Below are 20,354 nucleotides of genomic sequence, written 5' to 3'. Positions count from 1 at the left end.
GTTCTGTTGGGGTAGAACTTTATTTTGTTCACTGCTGTGCCCTCAATACTTAAGACAGTATCTGGTACATAATGGACAATCAATAACTGGTTACTGAACAAAGTCAGTGAATAAATGAATTATTGTATTTATGCATGTATGATATGGACTACATAATTTGTATGCATAATGATGTTAATATACGCATTCAGTTTTGACATACATGTGATTTGTGTTATGTGGGCATAAGTTATTTGCAGTTGCCTGTGGCCTGCTCCGATATGATAAATGCTCTGAAGCACAACAGATACTATCTAGTACATTTTTTTGTCTTCTATATTATTTTTCGTATACTAGTATCATCTTTTACATAAATGTGGTTTATATGAAATAGTAATCGCAGATTTGCTTAATTTCTTTACTCACCTTTGTATCAGTTAGGATGTCATTGGCAGCAAGTAACAGAAACCCAACTCAAGTTGGCTTAAACCAATAAGGAAATGGATTAATTTATGTAGCAAGTCCAGAGGTGGAGTGGGTTGTAGGCATGGTGTGTCGGGATTTCTTAAAACCTTTAGAGAAAGACTGTTTGCCACTTCCTTGGTATTTCTTTTCGTTATTCTTTAACTTTTTAAGGCTTCTTCACTTATTCTGGACTAGGTTATTTCTAATTTGTATGGTCATAGAGGAAGGGTGTACTATTTTCTACACTGGAAATCTTGAAAAACATTTTATTTCAGTGATTGATTTTTATTCCTCCTTTCCCTTTCCCCCTTGCTCCTCTTCTCTGTAATTTTTAGCAGCTTCTCTTCTTTTAAAAGTCAAATACCATCAGCATTACTAAAAGTTTAGGAAAATGAGGAAGGAGTAGAAGATCACTCATAACGCTATTACCCTAACAAATATCCTTAACAATTTATGTATTTACTTTTTCTCTTTTTGTATGCATATTGTTTTTACATAGTTATATTCATTGTGTACATTTAATTTTTTTAGTGTTATATTTCTGTACCCTTCAGATGCCTATAAAGTTTTCGTAATGATCATTTTAATGATACAACATATTTTTAAATACTAGAAAATTTGGTGGTGCACTTGAAGAGGTTAAAACTAAAAGAGGCTGGGTGTGGTGGCTCATCTCTGTAATTCCAGCACTTTGGAAGGTTGAAGCTTGTGGATCACTTGAAGCCAGAAGTTTGAGACCTCCCTGGGCAACAAAGCGAGACTCCATCTCTACAAAACTAAAATTAAAGAAAACATTGGGTGATGTGGTGGTTTGTACTTGTAGTCCCAGCTATTTGGGAGGCTGAGGCAGGCGAATGGGATAAACCCAGGAGGCGGAGCTTGCAGTGAACCGAGATAGCGATAGCGCCACTGCACCCAGCCTGTGTGACAGAGCGAGACTCCGCCTGAAAAAAAAAAGAGCTCCAGAATACAATAAGAAAGGTGCCCTTGGAGTTGCACATCCCTAATACTCTGCTTTGTCATTACCTCTCTGCATTTGGGAGGTGGTTTTACTAAAATTTTAACCAAAAAATAAAACTATAAGATGGGTGAATAAACTTTTAAATGCAGATACTGTTGCAGATAATGTATTACCTTCTAAAGTTGACATTTCTTTAAAAAAATTTCTTTGATACATAATATTTAGATATATTTATGGAGTGCATATGATATTTTGATACATGTACAGATGGTGGGATGATTAAGTCAGAGTATTTAGGCTATCCATTACCTGGCATTTATTACATCCTTTTGTGTTGGGAACATTTCACATCCTCTCTTCTAGGTATTTTGAAATATACAATACATTGTTGTTAACTATAGTCACTGTACTGTGCTATTGAGCATTAGAACTTACTAAAATGGATATTTCTTTAAAACCAAAAAGCAAATATATAAAGATTCTATTTTTCCCAAATTGGCCTTCACCAAAAGATGTTGTGGCACTATTGATTTAAATCAAATGAATACTTGAGTCTTGTTGAGTGCAGGTTGCTGTTTCATGACATTCTAAAAAATTAAAGTTAGCTTTAATTCATCTCAATAGTCCTTATTGTTGATATATACCATTTACTACACACTTTCCATGTGTCAGCCATCCTACTAGGCTTTTAAAGTTATTAACTGAATCCTGACAATTTAAGTGTACTTCTTATTCCCATTCTGCACATGGAGAAATAAAATAAGTGAGATTAAGTGACTTACCCAAGGTCCTATAGCTACAAAACAGCCCATCTAGTTCAGTGTGACTCCAAAGTCCCATTTTTCTGTTAAAAAACAAAATACTAAAGTACTAATACTCTAAGTCTCTTCTTGAGAAAATAATATTGCAATAATCAATCAATGAAGGAAAACTATAAATGTTTTTAAATTTTTATTGTTTTAACATTATGTTTTTAACTTTTTTATTTTTAAGGTGAGACCCTAGAATGCCTTAATGCTGAGCCTGTAGAGTATTCTTTATGCTCATGTAGCCCCCCTAGGGAAATTAGTTTTGAATAACCTATATTTCTGTTTATATTTACTAAAATGAATTTAAGAGATTCATGGATTATGGATGTTAGGATAGATTAATGGAGAGGGATATAGTAGAGTCCCAAAAATATGTGTATAAGACTAATTATTTTGAGTCAGAATAGATTGTAAAGCTCCAAAAGTGTGGGAAGCGGCAACTTTGCCTATTAAGAATTTGGGAGAAGTAGGTGTTACTACTGTTTATTCACAAACCTAATTGCCTCTTCATTCAACAAATACTTTCTGGGTTCCTACTTGTGTACCAGGCACCAGGGTAGGAACTAGAGATGGAATAGTGAATGCGACAAAGTCTTTAACCCTCATGGAGCATTCTATTTTTTGTGGGAAAGCAGAGAGTAAACCTTGAGTATGACAAGTCTTGGATAAATGCTCTGGTATTTGGGGAGGACGGATGTCATTAGATGGAGTGATCTAGGAATGGAGCTCTGAATGACATGAAGGAGGAGGCTTTGCAGCTCTCTAGAGAGATTCTAGACAGAAGCTAATAGCCAAGACTCTGAGGGAGGAGTGTGCTTGGAATGTGTGAGAAATAGCAAGGAGGCCAGTATGGCTGAACCATAATGAACAAGGTGAACAGTGGTTGTAGAGCTTTGAGGTGTGTTAAGGGTTTGGGATTTTATTCTTGGTATGATCATTGGCCATGGAAGGATTTCAAGCAGGAAAGAGTGACATGCTATGTGGGAAATAGACTAGGGAGACAAGAGTGGAAGGCTGTTGCAGCAACCCATATGAGATTTGTTTGTGGCTTTGGCCAGGGTGGTAGTTGTGAAGGTGGTAATAAATGCTTTTATTCAGATGTATTTTGAGAGTGGATTTTAGAGCATGTACTGGTGACTTAGATGTAGCTGAAAAAAGGGGGCTCTGTACCATTTCTGAGATTGGGTCTGGCCTGTTTGTTTTCTTGCCATAGAATGTGCTGCTTTTTAAATGCTTTCTGTGTTTTAGTGATGGAAGGGTTCTAACAAAGTCTGATGCACTGATTCCTCTAGTATTTCTGCTTCCAATTTAGGTTCCTGTTTCTCTCAGGAGGCCTTGGACAGTACTATAATATTAATACAAAGGCAACTGTCACTGTTCCACTTATTTTTATGTGCTGCTACTTCCCATGTTTTCCAGTTTTTTTTTTTTTATTCTGTTAGTCTTATATGCGTCTCTCTGTTTTCCTGTGATATGGTGAGATTTTCTCTGATCATGGTTTATTAGGAAATTAGAAGAGGAAGAGGAAGGTTAAAATTTGAACAGTTGTATAATGGCCTCCAGAGCAGCCGCTCCTCTTCCCTGCTTCAGCTGCTTCCACCTGTTGCCTGGATCTGGACTCTTAGATTAGGCCAGCTATCTGCTCCTTCTATTCTCCCTCAGATAGCAAGATGTGAAAAGGAAGGTCAAATATGGTTATAATATTAATAGGAATGCAGATTGTGAATACAGATTGAAAATCTGTGGCTACAGATAAAGAAAAAGGCTATCTTAGTTGTAATTTAGATAGTATCTGTATTTTTAAGAGGAGAAAATCGAAGCACATTAGACAGAAGGTCATAGACTGTGTTGGACGAGGACCGAACTTACTTTTACATTTCTAGTAGGTAAGTATTCAATTTTTCACCAGAATATTAGATTTTCACTGGAAGTTCATTTGCAATGGAATAAAGTCATCTAAGTTTACAATATTAGGGAGCAGGAGTTATGTAGAAACGTTGCTTCTAAACTTGCCAAGAGTATACAAATAAAATTTCCATTAAGTGATGTTAAAAGTAAAACTTTGCATTTCTTTTTTGTTATCTGAGTGCTTAAAATGGTCATACAGGTAGTAGATTGTGCAAGCATTAAAGAGAGGCACACGTATAATTAACTGTTTGGCAACTCGGATGGCTATAGTCCCTTAGGTTATGGTGGCCATCCTCGAACTTACAGAGGGTGTTTAAAACCACTTAATAGTTACAGAACCCATTGTAGACATTTGTTGTCAAAAAGGAGCACAGATGAGACGCATGGGATGAATCCATTCTCTTTTTTTTTTGAGATGGAGTCTCGCTCTGTCGCCCAGGCTGGAGTGCAGTGGTGAGATCTCGGCTCAGTGCAAGCTCTGCCTCCTGGGTTCATGCCATTCCCTTGCTTCAGCCTCCCGAGTAGCTGGGACTACAGGCGCATGCCACCACGTCTGGCTAATTTTTTGTTTTTTTAGTAGAGATGGGGTTTCACCGTGTTAGCCAGGATGGTGTCGATCTCCTGACCTCATGATCCGCCCGCCTTGGCCTCCCAAAGTGCTGGGATAACAGGCGTGAGCCACTGCGCCCGGCCAAATCCATTCTTTCTTATCAAATTTTAAGGTGTAAAATTTTGTTTCATTAAAGTTCCCACCTGAGCTGATACTGAAACCATGCTTACCTCACAGAGTTGTTATGAAGATTAAATGATTTATGTGTGAAAGCACGTTGTAAGCTTAAAGTTCCACATATAAGCAGCACCATTAAAAATTTTGTTTTAATACTTAAAAACGTTTTCTTGGCATATTACAAAGAAAATAAAAATAAACATTTTCAATCGGTTTTTCTGTGCATTGTTTTAATGGTGTTTATTTTTATTCTAAGAGAGTTGACAAAAATTGTGTATTTTTATGGTGTACAATTTGATGTTTTGATGCATGTATATATCGTGAAATGGTTAAATCAGGCTAATATATTAATTAACTCAAATAGTTATAATTTTTCATTGTGGTATGTATTTGTTAATAGCAATTGTCTGTTTTCCTAGCAACTAATATGTAATATTGATTCTAGGGGGCTCGAGTTGGTAGAATAGATGCTTTTGTTCAGAGCTTGGACAAAAATTTTATGGTTCCAGTAGGTGGCGCTATAATTGCTGGCTTTAATGATTCCTTCATTCAGGAAATCAGCAGGATGTATCCAGGTAAATAAATAAGTTGCTTTTCAGAAAAAGTAACTAACAAAAATCCATTTGTACATAGGCTACTGTAATAAATCTTAATTTCTACAGCTACCCCCCCCATCTTCTTAATGTAACTTACTCTTCTTATTTCAGGAAGAGCTTCAGCTTCACCTTCTTTAGATGTGCTTATTACTTTATTGTCACTTGGATCAAATGGCTATAAAAAGCTACTAAAAGAAAGAAAGGTAAGCTTTCCCTTTATATATCGAATAACATTCTCGACGAGAACCATGCTCCAAATCTTTGGTGTTTCTGCTTATTGGTTTCTTGCATTGGGAGGGAGACATCTAGTATGGTCTGACACTATTTATTCAGATCGATTTATTCAGATCTGTTATTCAGTTTCCTATTAGTTTTTGTCAGCCTGTCTATCCAGATATTACGAGGAATCTTGGTTAGGTGATTTTACTTTTATTTATTTACTTTTTAGAAACTCCTGCATTAGGGACTCCTATTCAGTAAAATTCAGTTCATTTATCACTTAAAGGTAGAAGCTCTTAAAAGACAAATGGACAATTCATCTTTTTAGTTTTTGGAAACGTGAAAATTGTTTAGGGGTGAGATGTCAGTCACAGGTCAGAAGTTAGCTCTATCTTTTTATACTAAAATAGTAAATTTATCTTTGTCTTTTTTTTTTTTTTGAGAGGAGTCTTGGGCTGGAGTGCAATGGCACAATCTTGGCTCACTGCAATTTCCGCCTCCTGGGTTCAATCAATTCTCCTGCCTCAGTCTCCTGAGTAGCTGGGATTACAGGCGTGTAATTTTTTGTATTTTTAGTAGAGATTAAAATTGGCCAGGCTGGTCTCCAACTCCTGACCTCGTGATCCACCCGCATCAGCCTCCCAGAGTGCTGGGATTACAGGCATGAGGCACCGCTCCCGGCCTATTTCTTGTCACTATCGAATGCTGAACTCATTGGTTATATTGGTTGTGAAAAGAAGTTACATTTATGCTTGAAAACAGAACTTTATCTCCAACACAACTAGCTTAATTCAGGACACCTCCAAAAGACAGAGATCGTATAGCTAGGGCGGGCAGTGTTTTATTCATCTTCTATCTGGGAGAGAGTGAATCCTCTGGTGCAGTTTTTAAATCTGATAACTTTCTAGCACTTAATAACAATTGTAGTCCCTTATATTTATAATAGTACTTTATATATTCTAAAGCATTTTCATATGTATTATCTCATAGATCTTCTCACAGCCTTAGGATGAATACATAACAAGTTTAAAAATCTTGTGCTCTGTTTTACCCCGGTCCTCCTTCCCCTACTAATTCATTCCATGGGAAAGTAATTGTTTAATTGTGAGGACATTTCTTAAGATCTATGTGATATAGGAAAAGATGCTCAATGTTATTAGTAATTAGGGAAATGCAAATTTAAAACCACAATGAAATACCACTACACACCTTTTAGAATGGCTAATGTACCGAAATATGCAATAAGATAATGACTTTCAAATGCATTATGCTAAGTGAAAGAAGCCAGACTCAAAAGGCTACGTATTGTACAGTTTCATTTATATGCCATCCTGGAAAAGGTAAAAAATATAAGGAAAGAAGAAAGATTAATGGTTGCTAAAGGCTAGGGATTGGGGAGGGAACTTTTTAGGGTGATGAAACGTTTTATGTCATGATAGTGGTAGTGGTTTCCTGACTGTATACATTTGTCAAAATTCATAGAAGTGGGCACCAAAAAAAGAGACACTCCGAATTTTACTATATGTGAATGAATTATACTTCAGGAAGTCTGACAATGAATTTTCATACAATAAGAATAAAACTCTGGTTTTATGAACTCCAAATTGTAATCATTCATGGTCGTAGATTGTTGTAGCCAAGAGAAGACTGTGGCAAATCTTTCAAGGAACCAGATCCATATGTCAGATGACAACTCTCTATAGATGAGGAAAATCTGTCATCTGCTTATATGTGAGTTTAGTTGTTTCAGATGCCAGTGGTTCTTAGCTCTCCTATAACTAGTCATTTCGTCCTGGAAAAGTTTTAAAGATTTTATTTCCCCATTTCATTTGTGAAAGACACAATTGACATCTCAGGCCACTTTTAGTTTTAAAAGACTCTGGAATATTTCTTGAAAGAGTTACTTTCTGGACTTTGGACATAGTAATCATGAGAACTGGCCTGTAATTTAGTAATCCACTATAAGGCATATTGGTAATATAAATTGGACATTTTGGAAATTTGAGTTTCTCTTTTTAACACAATGGTCTCTTCAGTTTCATGTTACCTCATACCCGTTTTTACCCTCATCAAGCTGTCTTGGCTTTCCTCCCTGCATCTGAATAAGCCAATTTTAAATAGCGGAGTCTAAAGTATGGAAATGCAAAGGTAAAGTTGAATGTGGGATAAGATTCATTGAGTAAATATTTAACTTACTGTGTATTTATTGACCACACGTAATGTGTCAGGCATATAGCTATAGATAGATACAGCAGTCAATACAGTAGATAAAGATACTTGCTCTTGGGGAGCACACATTGCCTATGGGGGAAACCAGCAATAAAACAGGCAACATAATACAGAAATTACAAAGTTTGCTTGAAGGTGATAAATGCTATGGAAAAAAAGCAAGATTAAGGAGAATTTGGGATGATGAGGTGGTGGTGGGAACTGATTTTTAAATATAGTGGTTAGGGCAGGCCTCGTTGAGAAGGTGACTTTTTTTTTTTTTTTTTGAAGACAGAGTCTCACTCTCTCCACCAGGCTGGAGTACAGTGGCGTGATCTTGGCTCACTGCAACCTCTGCCACCTCAGACTCCTGAGTAGCTGGGATTACAGGCATGTGCCACCACGCCCGGCTAATTTTTATATTTTTAGTAGAGACAGGGTTTTGCCATGTTGGCCAGGCTGGTCTTGAACTCCTGACCTCACGTGATCCACCTGCCTTGGCCTCACAGAGTGCTGGCATTACAGACGTGAGCCTCCATGCCTAGCCCAATACCCTGACATTCAGTGAACTTGAAGTTTGAGGGGAATATACACATATGATGGTGAAGTGCGTTTCAGGCAGAAAGCCAGTATCAGGACTCTAGGCCAGATGTGGACCTTGTGTATCTGAGAAGCAGCAAGGAGGCCATTGTGGCTGCAGCAAAAAGAGCAAGGAGGAGAACTGTGGGAGTTGAGGTCAGGGTGGTAATGAGGGTGGGGCTGATCATGTGGGGCCTTTTAGGTCACAGTAAGGTCCGTGACTGAAATAGGAAACCATTGGAGGTTTGAATTGAGTAGAATGATCTGACACATGCTTTGAATGCTCACATTGATTGCTGTTTTGATAATAGATTGGGGGGCAAGGGCAGAAGCTGGATGGATACCTGTTAGGAGCCTTTTATAGTGGTTAAGAAGTGATATTGGCTGGGAGCTAGATGGTGGCAATGGAGGTAGTAAGAAGTGGTTAGAGTCTAGGTTTGTGTTGAAGATTGAGCGAATAGGAGTTCCTGATGGATGGTAGAGAAAAGTAAAGAGTAACTCTGAGATTTTTGACCTGAGCAGTTGGAAGGATGGAACAGCCATTAGCTATGATGGGGAAGCTATAGGTTTTGGGGGAAGACTAGGAGTTCAGTTTTGGACAAAATTGAATTTGAATTGATCTTAAGATAGAGTTGCAAAGTGGAGAGTAGGATATACAAGTCTAGGATTGAGAGAGAACTGGGCTGGAAATAAAAATCTGGGAGTTAATTGGCCAAGAGACTAGATGAGATTGCAAGAGAGTAAGTCTAAACAGAAAAGAGGTATAAGGACTGAGCTCTGGGCACTACAGCATTAAGAGGTCTGAGAAAAGCAACCAGCAAAGGAGACTTCGAAGGAACATTCAGTTACGAGGAAGACTAAGAATGATATCCTAAGTCATCCCTTGGTATCACTCAGATACCAAAATCTGTAGATGCTGAAGTCCCGTATATAAAATGACATAGTATTTTCATATAAATTATGCACATCCTCCTGTATTCCTTAAATCAACTCTAGATTGCTTGTAATATTGAATACAATGTAAATGTTATATAAGTAGTTTTTATACTGTATTGTTTGGGAAATAATGACGAGAAAAACTGCATATTCAGCACAGATGTAATTTTTTTTTTTTCAAATATTTTCAAACTGTGTATTAAGGAGGAGGGAGCGATTAGCATAGCTAATGGCACTGATAGGTCAAGTAGGGTGAGCATTAAGATTTGACCATTGGTTAGAAAGGTTTCATGTAAAATTCGTTCTTAACATAGTCTTTCCATGCAAGGTTTGTGTTTATACAAATACCATATACGTCCTTATACATTTATATACATATGAAATAATTACACGTAATACTGAGCACTATGTGGAAGGCACTCTTCTAAGTACCTTTTTTTTTTTTTTTTTTTGAGACGGAGTCTCACTCTGTTGCCCAGGCTGGAGTGCAGTGGCGCGATCTCAGCTCACTGCAAGCTCCGCCTCCCGGGTTCACGCCATTCTCCTGCCTCAGCCTCCCGAGTAGCTGGGACTACAGGCGCCCACAACCGCGCCCGGCTAATTTTTTTTTGTATTTTTAGTAGAGACGGGGTTTCACCATGGTCTCGATCTCCTGACCTTGTGATCCGCCCGCCTCGGCCTCCCAAAGTGCTGGGATTACAGGCGTGAGCCACCGCGCCCGGCCTAAGTACCTTTTTATGTATACATTTAATCCTCAAAATATTCTTACGAGGTGTTGTTATTCTCATTTTCATAGGAAATGGAGATTTGTATGAGGTGAATTGTGGAATATGGACTGAAATCTAGGCAATTGGGTCTCCTGTTCTCTTTCTTAACTTATAAATTCTACTTGCCTTTTTAAATATAGATGATAATCTAGCCTGGTGGCTATGGAGCTGTTTATATGTCCGTAAAGCTCAAGATATGGGTCTACTGATATCTAAAGGAGACGAAGACAGTGAATAAATCTAGCTACTCTGGCCAAAAAACTCAGTTATATTTTAGAGAGGATAATATGTTGTTTGCTTGTGCAGAATCGCTGTCATTGGAGAACTGCTCCTCCCTGACTCCAGGTGGTCCTGTTGAGTCTGTCAATCAGTGTCCCTTCTTCTTCTTTCATAGGTTGGGCAGATGATCTGGCTAGTCTGGTTCACAGGCATGTGGAGATAGTATCCTTCCAGTAGATTTGATTGATCTTTTAGAGACGGGACCTCTTGCTTTGCAGATAGTAAGCTGTAAGGATATAATCTTACAATTGTCAGCTGCCATATTTCTAGCCATGCCAAGAGAGACTTCTCAACACTAGGGACTATAAGAAGGAAAACAGAATTAAGTCATTTGAGACTCTCTCCAGTCATGCCTGCTTGTGGACTGGGCTCTGAGATGAAGCAGTAAATTCCCTTCTCTGTTATAAACTTTCTAATGCTGATACTTTTGATTCCTTTTATACCTTAAGCCCTTATATCATTAAGTCCTTCACAGTGTTTCCAACATTCATTTCTTTCCATTTCCACTGCTACCCCTCCCTAATTTAAGTCCTTAACACATCACACCTGATGGTTACAATAATTTACTCACATTTCTTTTTTTTTTTTTTTTGAGAGGGAGTCTGGCTCTGTCGCCCAGGCTGGAGTGCAGTGGCCGGATCTCAGCTCACTGCAAGCTCCGCCTCCCGGGTTTACGCCATTCTCCTGCCTCAGCCTCCCGAGTAGCTGGGACTACAGGCGCCCGCCACCTCGCCCGGCTAGTTTTTTTTTTTGTATTTTTTAGTAGAGATGGGGTTTCACCGTGTTAGCCAGGATGGTCTTGATCTCCTGACCTCGTGATCCGCCCGTCTCGGCCTCCCAAAGTGCTGGGATTACAGGCTTGAGCCACCGCGCCCGGCCGTTCACATTTCAACTGTTCCCCCACCTTGGTCTACTCTGTCACATTGTAGAGCAATGCCAGGTTAATATTCTAAAGACACAACTTTCGGAGGCCGAGGCGGGCAGATCACAAGGTCAAGAGATCAAAACCATCCTGGCCAACATGGTGAAACCCCGTCTTTACTAAAAATACAAAAATTAGCTGGGTGTGGTGGCATACATCTGTAGTCCCAGCTTCTCAGGAGGCTGAGTCATGAGAATCACTTGAACCTGGGAGGCGGAGGTTGCATTGAGCCGAGGTTAGGTTGCATTGAGCCGAGATCGCGCCACTGCGCTCCAGCCTGACAACAGAGGGAGACTCTATCTCAAAAAAAAAAAAAAAAAAAGACACAACTTTCTTCAAGTTCTTTTGCTTGGTTCTGGTTGCCTACAAGACAAAGTTCAAACTCCTTAGCCTACCATAATCTGATCCTTTATAATCTGATTCCTTTTTTAAAAACAGTATTGGCCCCTGCTCGTTCGTTTATTCATTCAAACAAATATTTATGTGTAGGCCCTAAAGCTAAATCCACAAACAAGATTGACTTAGTCTTTACCTCCATGGAAATTATAGTTTGGGGAGGAAATCTAGATATTAAATAGTTACAAATCTGATGAGAATTGTGAAAGGAAAGCAGAGTGTATGAGAGCATCTATTACCAAACCCAACTGGGACACCTACCCCAGCTCTGGAAGGATCAGGTAAAATCTCCCTGGAAAAAAGACAGTGCATTTATACATTGACATTCGTGGTGTGGTCCTATGGTAGTACTGATGGCTAATACAACTATAGAACTATGAAAGGGTGTTTTAAACTGAGTCTAGAAAGCCAAGTACTGTGCAGTTATTTGAGAGTTTATGTTTTGAGTCACTTTATAAAATTAGCTTTCCTTTAGGATAGATTCAGATTCATTAGGTCAGAAGGAGGGCTTAGACAACTGTATTTTTAACAAAATTTTCCTAGTGAATTTTGGTGCAGATTCATGTTTGATACCCCTTGTTTAGGGGCACATAGGTCACTTGTATATATAACAGAAACTTGGAGAGGAAACATACAGTGTCATAGCATTTTAACACTTATACATAGGTGGATAATATTTCATGGCATTTGAGATGGAATGCATAAATATCCCAAATATCAAAACTTGGAAATATAGCATTAGTTATCTGTATTTATTTCTGATCTTTTATAGTCTTTTTTTCTTAGATTTTTTTTTCTTTTTTCTTAGCTGCTTTTTGTTTTATATTGAGCACTCCTCAGATTTGGCTAAAATCATAAATTTATTTATTTATTTATTTATTTATTTAATTTTTAAGTAGAGATGGGGTCTTCCTATGTTGCCTAGGCTGGTCACGAACTCCTGGACTCAAGCCATTCTCCTGCCTTGGCCTCCCAAAGTGTTGGGATTACAGGCCTAAGTTTATTTTTAAACTAAATAAATGGAATATATTATAACTCTAACAATAAGACCTTTATACAGAGTTATAAGTCATTTTAAAAGTATACTTTATTATATAGATGGTAACTTTTAAGATTTAAAAAAAAATTTATTTTAGGTTCTGGGGTACATGTACAGGACGTGCAGGTTTGTTACATAGGTAAACGTGTGCCATGGTGGTTTGCTGCCCCTGTCAACCCATCACATAAGTATTAAGCCCAGCATGCATTAGCTATTTTTTCTGATGCTCTCCCTCTCCCTGCATCCGTCTGACAGGCCCCAGTGTGTAGTGTTCCACTCCTTGTGTTCGTGTGTTCTCATTGTTCAGCTCCCACTTAGGGTGAGACCACGCAGAATTTGGTTTTCTGTTCCTGCTTTAGTTTTCTAAGGATAGTCTTCCAGCTGCATCCATGTCCCTGCAAAGGACATGATGTCATTTCTTTTTAAGGCTGCATAGTATTCCATGGTGTAGATATGCCACATTTTCTTTATCCAGTCTATCATTGATGAGCATTTGGATTGATTCCATGTCTTTGCTATTGTGAATAGTGCTGCATTGAACATATGTGTGCATATATCTTTATAATAGAATAATTTATATTCCTTTGGATATATATCCAGTAATGGGATTGCTGGATCGAATGGCGTTTCTGGTTCTAGATCTTTGAGGAATACCCACGCTGTTTTCCACAATGGTTGAACTAATTTACATTTCCACCAACAGTGTAAAAGTGTTCCTATTTCTCTGCAACCTTGCCAGCATCTGTTGTTTCTTGACTTTTTAATAATCACCATTCTGTCTGGCATGAGATGGTATCTTGTGGTTTTGATTTGCATTTCTCTCATGATCAGTGATGGTGAGTTTTTTTTCATATGTTTGTTGGTTGTATGGATGCCTTCTTTTGAGGAGTGTCTGTTCATGTCCTTTACCCACTTTTTAATGGGGTCGTTCGATTTTTTTTCTTGTAAATTTGTTTAAGTTCATTGTAGACTCTGGATATCAGACCTTTGTCAGATGGAAAGTTGCAAAATTTTTTTCCCATTCTGTGGGTTGTTAGTTCACTCTGATGGTAGTTTCTTTTGCTGTGCAGTAGCTGTTTAGTTTAATTAAATCACATTTGTCAATGTTTGCTTTTGTTGCAATTGCTTTTGACATTTTCGTCTTGAAATTTTTGCCTGTGCCAATGTCCTGTATGGTATTGCCTAGATTTTCTTCTACGGTTTTTATAATTTGAGGGTTTACATTTAAGTCTTTAATCCATCTTGAGTTAATTTTTGTGTAAGGTGAAAGGAAGGGTTTCAGTTTCAAGTTTCTGCATATGGCTAGCCAGTTTTCCCAGCACCATTTATTAAATAGGGAATCCTTTCCCCATTGCTTGTTTTTGTCAGGTTTGCCAAAGATCAGATGGTTTTAGATGCGTGGTCTTATTTCTGAGTTATCTATTCTGTTTCATTGGCCTATGTGTCTGTTTTTGTACCAGTACCATGCTGTTTTGGTTACTAGAGCCTTGTAGTATAGTTTGAAGTTGGGTAGGATGATATATCCAGCTTTGTTCTTTTTGCTTAGGATTGTCTTGGCTATTTGGACTCTTTTTTGGTTCCATATGAATTTTTAAATAGTTTTTTTCTAATTCTGTGAAGAATGCCAATGGTAGTTTGATGGAAATAACGTTGACTCTATAAATACTTTGGACAGTGTGGCCGTTTTCATGATAATGGTTCTTCCTATCCGTAGTATGGAATGTTTTTACATTTGTTTGTGTCCTCTCTAATTTCCTTGAGCAGTGGTTTGTAGTTTCCCTTGAAGAGTTCCTTCACTTCCCTAGTTAGCTGTATTCCTAGGTATTTTATTTTCTTTGCAGTAATTGTGAATGGGAGTTCATTCATGATTTGGCTCTCTCTTTGTTTGTTGTTGTATAGAAATGCTTGTGATTTTTGCACATTGATTTTGTATCCTGAGACTTTGCTAAAATTGCTTATCAGCTTACGAAACTTTTGGGCCGAGACAATGGGGTTTTCTAGATATAGTATCATGTCATCTGCAAACAGAGACAGGTTGACTTCCTCTCTTCCTATTTAAATACTATTTATTTCTTTCCCTTGCCTGATTGCCCTGACCAGATATTCCAATGCTATGTTGAATAGGAGTGGTGAGAGAGGGCATCCTTGTCTTGAGCTGGTTTTCAAGGGGAATGCTTGCAGCTTTTGCCCGTTCAGTATGATATTGGCTGTGGGTTTGTCATAAATGGTTGTTATTATTTTGAGATATGTTCCTTCAATACCTAATTTATTGAGGGTTTTTAACATGAAGAGATGTTGAATTTTATCAAAGGTATTTTCTGCATCTATTGAGTTAATCATGTGGTTTTTGTCTTTAGTTCTGTTTATTTGATGAATTACATTTATTGATTTGCGTATGTTGAACCAGCCTTGCATCCTGGGGATGAAGCCTACTGAGTTGTGGTGGATAAGCGTTTTGATATGCTGCTGGATGTGCTCCCGGTTTGCCAGGAATTTATTGAGGATTTTTGCATTGATGTTCATCAGGGATACTGGCATGAAGATTTTTTTTTTTTTTTTTTTTAATTTCTGCCAGGTTTTGATATCAGGATGATGCTGGCCTCATAAAATGAGTTAAGGAGTCCCTCCTTTTCAATTGTTTGGAATAGTTTCAGAAGAAATGGTACTAGCTTCTCTTTGTACCTCTGGTGGAATTCAGCTGTAAATCCTTCTGGCCCTGGGCTTTCTTTGGTTGGTAGGCTATTAATTACCACCTCAATTTCAGAACTTGTTGGTCTATTCAGGGACTCAGCTTCTTCCTGGTCAGTCTTGGGAGGATGTATATATGCAGGAATTTATCCATTTCTTCTTCATTTTCTAGTTTATTTTCATAGCGGTGTTTATAGTATTCTCTGATGGTTGGTTGTTTTTCTGTGGGTCAGTGGTGATACCCCATTTATCATTTTTTATTGTGTCTATTTGATTCTTCTTTCTTTTCTTATTAGTCTAGCTAACAATCTACCTATTTTTTATTAATTGTTTTTAAAAAACCAGCTCCTGGATTTGTTGATTTTTTTTTTTTTTTTAATGGTTTTTCGTGTCTGTCTCCTTCAGTTCCACTGTGATCTTGGTTGTTTCTTGTCTTCTGCTAGCTTTGGGATTTGTTTCCTCTTGGTTCTCTACTTCTTTTAGTTGATGTTAGAATGTCAATTTGGGGTCTTTCTGGCTTTTTGATGTGAGCATTTAGTGCTATAAATTTCCCTCTTAACACTGCTTTAGCTGTATCCCAGAGATTCCAGTATGTTACCTCTTTTTCCTCACTAGTTTCAAAGAACTTATTTATTTCTGCCTTAATTTCATTATTTACCCAGGAGTCATTCAAGGCAGGTTGTTCAGTTTCAGTAGCATGGTTTTGAGTGAGTTTCTTAACGTTGAGTTATAATTTAGTTGTGCTGTGGTCTGAGAGACTGTTATGATTTCAGTTTTTTTGCATTTGCATAAGGTTGAAACTTTTAAGATTTCTATATGCTGTCATTATAATTCCAAATAAGCATGTTATTTAGTATTTCTTGCTTTTGTTCTTGAATTCGAAACCATAAATAAAAATAATAATATGCAATATTTACTACAATAAACTAATATAAGTCTTGAGTAATTTTGTAGTTAAACTTATTTAATTAGCAAATTAAACTAAGAGTTTGAGTGTATTCTTCTAAAAAATTACTATTATGTGTCTGAAATGAAACTTGGTCCTTAATTATGAGTACTTTGGTAGACTAATGCCCCCCTTGGAATTTGCCATCCATCCCTCTATTCTTAGCATCCCTTACTCGATATATAGTAGATGCTCATCATATGTTTGTTGAATGTATGGACACAGGGTATTTAAGAACACCTGGATCAAATGTTGTATAATCTCATATTTTATATAGAATAAGTATCTTTCTGGAAAATTAATTTTACACACACACACACACACACACACATATTTTTAAAGATATGGGGTGTTCCTATGCTGCCCAGGCTGGACTTGAACTCCTGAGCTCAAGCAGTCCTCCCACCTCAGCCTCCCAAGTAGCTAAGACTATAGGTATGTACCTCTGTGTCCAGTTGCAAATAATATTTTGATACCGATTTCCATTGTGAATTATATGTTCTTTTTTTTTTTGAGATGGGGTCTCATTCTGTCACCCAGGCTGGAGTGTATTGGCATGATCATGGCTCACTGCAACCTTGTCCTCCCTGGGGTCAGATGATCTTCCCACCTCAGCCTCCTGAGTAACTGGTTTCCACAGGTGCACACCACCTTGCCCATCTAAATTTTTTTTTTTTTTTTTTTTTTTTTTACTTTTTGTAGAGACACAAGATTTTGCCATGTTGCCCAGTTTGGTCTCGAACTCCTGAGCTCAAGCAATCCTCTTGCCTCAGCCTCCCAGAGTGCTGGGATACAGGCGTAAGCTACTACACCCAGCCTTTTTTTTTTTTTTTAAAGGGAATAATCTACTGTATATTTCTATGTTCTTATAGAAACATTTCTCTAAATATTCAACTATATGGATATAGTCGAAAACTTGTGAAAAGGAATGGTGATTACCTGTTGTATATAACAGGCATTGTACTTCCTGCTTAGCAGAAGCACTTTTCTAACCTTAAGATTTTGGAATTGTTGATTTTAGGGATTTTGTCATCTTTTTGAAATTTCTGTTATGTCTTCATTGTTCTGTCTTGTGACATTTAGGTTTTTGACTTTAAGATTTTTGACAACTTGTAGATGATTGATTCCAAAGGCCCATGCCTGTGTACATTTTGCTTAGCGTGAGTGAAAATCCACCTCCTTTGAGGATGACCTGCAGGAATTGTAGCTCAGCTAGTGAATGAATCCAGCAGGCAGCTCACTTTCATTGGGATTTTGTTCTTTATTATCACTGGGTAAACACTTTATGGGAGAAATTTTATGTTGGAGTAGTATTCATGAATTGGATGCCTTCATCTCAGATGTCAGGAGGTAATTCTCTTTGTAACATTCAGAACTTTGTTCTTTTCCTTTTATCTAGATATATAGAGTAGAGTAGAATAAACAGGAACAGGACAAGAACAGGATTATAGCTACAGTGTATTATCATGTGTCTGTAGGAGTCCTGCTAGCTAACTGTAGTTTTTTTAATCCTGAAAACTCTTTTAGACTAGGGGAAAAATAGGTGGGTGGGGAGCTAACGTTTTTATGAATGTCTCTGCTGTATGCGAGGAACTGTGCTAGATTCATTGTATTTATTATTTCCTGTAATACCCAGAGCAAGTGTGTGAGGTAGGAATTATCCCCATTTTGCAGATAAAATTGAGACCCAGGGGAGTTAAGTATTCGCCCAAGTACCACATATAAGTACCAGAATTGCCATTGAAAGCCAGGTCTGTGTGATGCTAAAGTCTCTCGCGCTTTCTACTCTCTTCTCACTACTCTCTTCTCACTACTTCTAGTCACTCATCCATTGTTGAGGGAGTGATCACTTGCTCTGTGCTAGACATTTGAGCCATAAAGATGGTGATCTTGTGACCCTCCCACTCTATCTAGTGGAGGTATGTAAAACCCCAAAGGCTCTGTAATGTACTAATTGGTTTTATTTAAAATTCTATGTATATAATTTATAAGAGAGAATATCTCTAGGAGTAATTTTCAAAGTATTAAGATGCCCATTTGAGAACTCTGTCACTGTAAGTTAAAGTTTGCTTTTTTAATAACTTCATTCAGTAGGCAGGTTTTTCTGTTGAAAAATGTGGATGTCTTCCATAAACCATAATTGCATATGTGTAGCATAAATATTGTTTTTTTAATTGGATTTGTTGCAGAAATAAGGGCCTCTTTTGTTTAAATGGACTTGCTTTTGAACTGTGAAAATTTAATCATGATAGTTTATTGGTTCAGCTCTGGAGAAGCTGAGGCAAAGCTATTTTGCTCCAGCCAGAGCTATTTATATACCATCACTGAGAGTTCCTTTTTATATTATTGGTGTTATTGTGTACTAAAAAAAGGAATGTTAGTAGAAAACTTAGGATTTTTTTCATTCTATGTCCTTATTCACCACAATGATATTTTTAGAGGTTATTTCATCTAGCTTTATCTCTTCCGAAAAAGCTTTTTCTTTTTCACAGTAGTGGCAGACAAGAACTCAGCTTGAAGCCATTCCTTCTTAAGCTTTCTTTTTTGAAGGGTGAAAGGATCAGAGAGAGTGGAGCTCTGTGTGTGAATTGAGCCTCTTTGCCCTTATCCCCTTCCTGATCAACACATTTGCTTCATTGAGGGGAGAAATAACCATGAATTTAACCCCTTTTAAAAAAGGGGTTAAAACGTAAGGCTGTATCTTTTAGTTTGTCTATGCAGAAAGAAAGTCTATGGTCTTAGAAGTTTATCCTCACTTTTGTTTCGCTTCTGGAGAAGATCATTATTCCGTTTAGCTTTCCTTTTAGAAGAGTGCTTTGCTGAACAGGGAAGGCAGGTAATCGTTTATTGTTGCAAATATCTGCTAAATTGGATAAGTGGAAGAAGAATAACAGCACTATGGCTGCTCGGTGGCTAGAATTTGTGAGCTAAAAACTGGGGGACAAACTAAGTTTTAAAAGAACGTTATACACTTCAGTGTCCTTATAGCAGAGCTAAGTTTGGAAACACTACTAGATCTGCAGCCCTGTAAGTGGAGTGGTTCAATCTCTGCAGAAGCATCTGATTTCAGGCCTACATATGGGGCCTTAACAACTTGAATGCAAATGGGTGTAGCCTCTGAAGCAAGATTTGCCAAGTGTGCCTGGATCCTTTTAGCTGACCACAGTCAGGGACAGCAGCATGTCATATTTAGTACTGTTTTCCTCCAATATGGACATCTGTCTGCTTCAGTATTTACCTACTGTCAGTCATCCATCCATCCATTCATTCATGTTATCTTTGAAATAGTAGACTAGTGGGTATGTTTCTTTTGGTTTGTTACCTGCCTTGTGAAACATATTGTAATAATATGTGAGGTTCCATCTTTATTTTATCCTATAACTTGAAACAGTATGTTTTCAAAGACATGATTACATAAGACCGTTTCACTTAAAATTTAGTGAATTATGCACATCTTTGGATTCTGGGAGAGACAGGCTAAATGTCGAATTTCATGACTGCAAATCAATTTGCAAAAGGCCATATGAAAGATAATGCTTAATATCATTCAGCTTCTCTTCCATTAACATCTTGAACTATGGTGTAAAGTTTTGTATTTTTATTCTAGAAATATAGCTGACATTAGCATTCAGGTATACAGTTCAGTTTATCTCTAGTGAAAAGTCTCTTAAAATTAAGTTAAATACAGTACAGAGAACACGGAAAATCAATAATATTTCATTTCTTTTAAGTAAGATCTTTCTATATACATTTGCTTGGGTTGCTTATAAATTTCTTTCTTTACAGAAGTATTTTATAATAAATGTCAGTTATAGATTTAACTGTAGCAAAAAATAGTACAGGTTCTGTAGTAGCTTTAATATATCAGGTAAAAAACTGCTTAGCTAAGTATTAGTGTAGAATAGTGGAATAGTCTCCTAAATGATATTT

The 20,354-nt window shown here is 37.4% G+C and overlaps 1 protein-coding gene across 6 annotated transcripts in view; it reads left to right on the top strand.

The window, feature by feature from the left end:
- The window catches only part of SEPSECS (Sep (O-phosphoserine) tRNA:Sec (selenocysteine) tRNA synthase), a 40,719-nt gene that overhangs the window by 9,653 nt on the left and 10,712 nt on the right, over positions 1–20,354 (top strand). For 4 of the 6 annotated variants that reach the window (XR_012434753.1, XR_012434754.1, XR_012434755.1 and 1 more), the window contains exons 7-8: positions 5,295–5,424; positions 5,557–5,648. Coding sequence is in view for 1 of the 6 variants with exons in the window: in XM_005554601.5 (XP_005554658.2) it covers positions 5,295–5,424; positions 5,557–5,648 (222 nt within the window). In the remaining 5 variants the exon portion in view is untranslated. The remainder of the gene's footprint in view (positions 1–5,294; positions 5,425–5,556; positions 5,649–20,354) is intronic. The other 2 variants (XR_012434756.1, XR_012434757.1) reach the window with 1 other exon arrangement.

The sequence above is a fragment of the Macaca fascicularis genome, chromosome 5 (genome assembly GCF_037993035.2).
Source record: "Macaca fascicularis isolate 582-1 chromosome 5, T2T-MFA8v1.1".
NCBI classification, from domain to species: Eukaryota; Metazoa; Chordata; class Mammalia; order Primates; family Cercopithecidae; genus Macaca; species Macaca fascicularis.
Note: the sequence above shows the minus strand (reverse complement) of the source record. Positions and strands in the feature narration are given on the sequence as shown.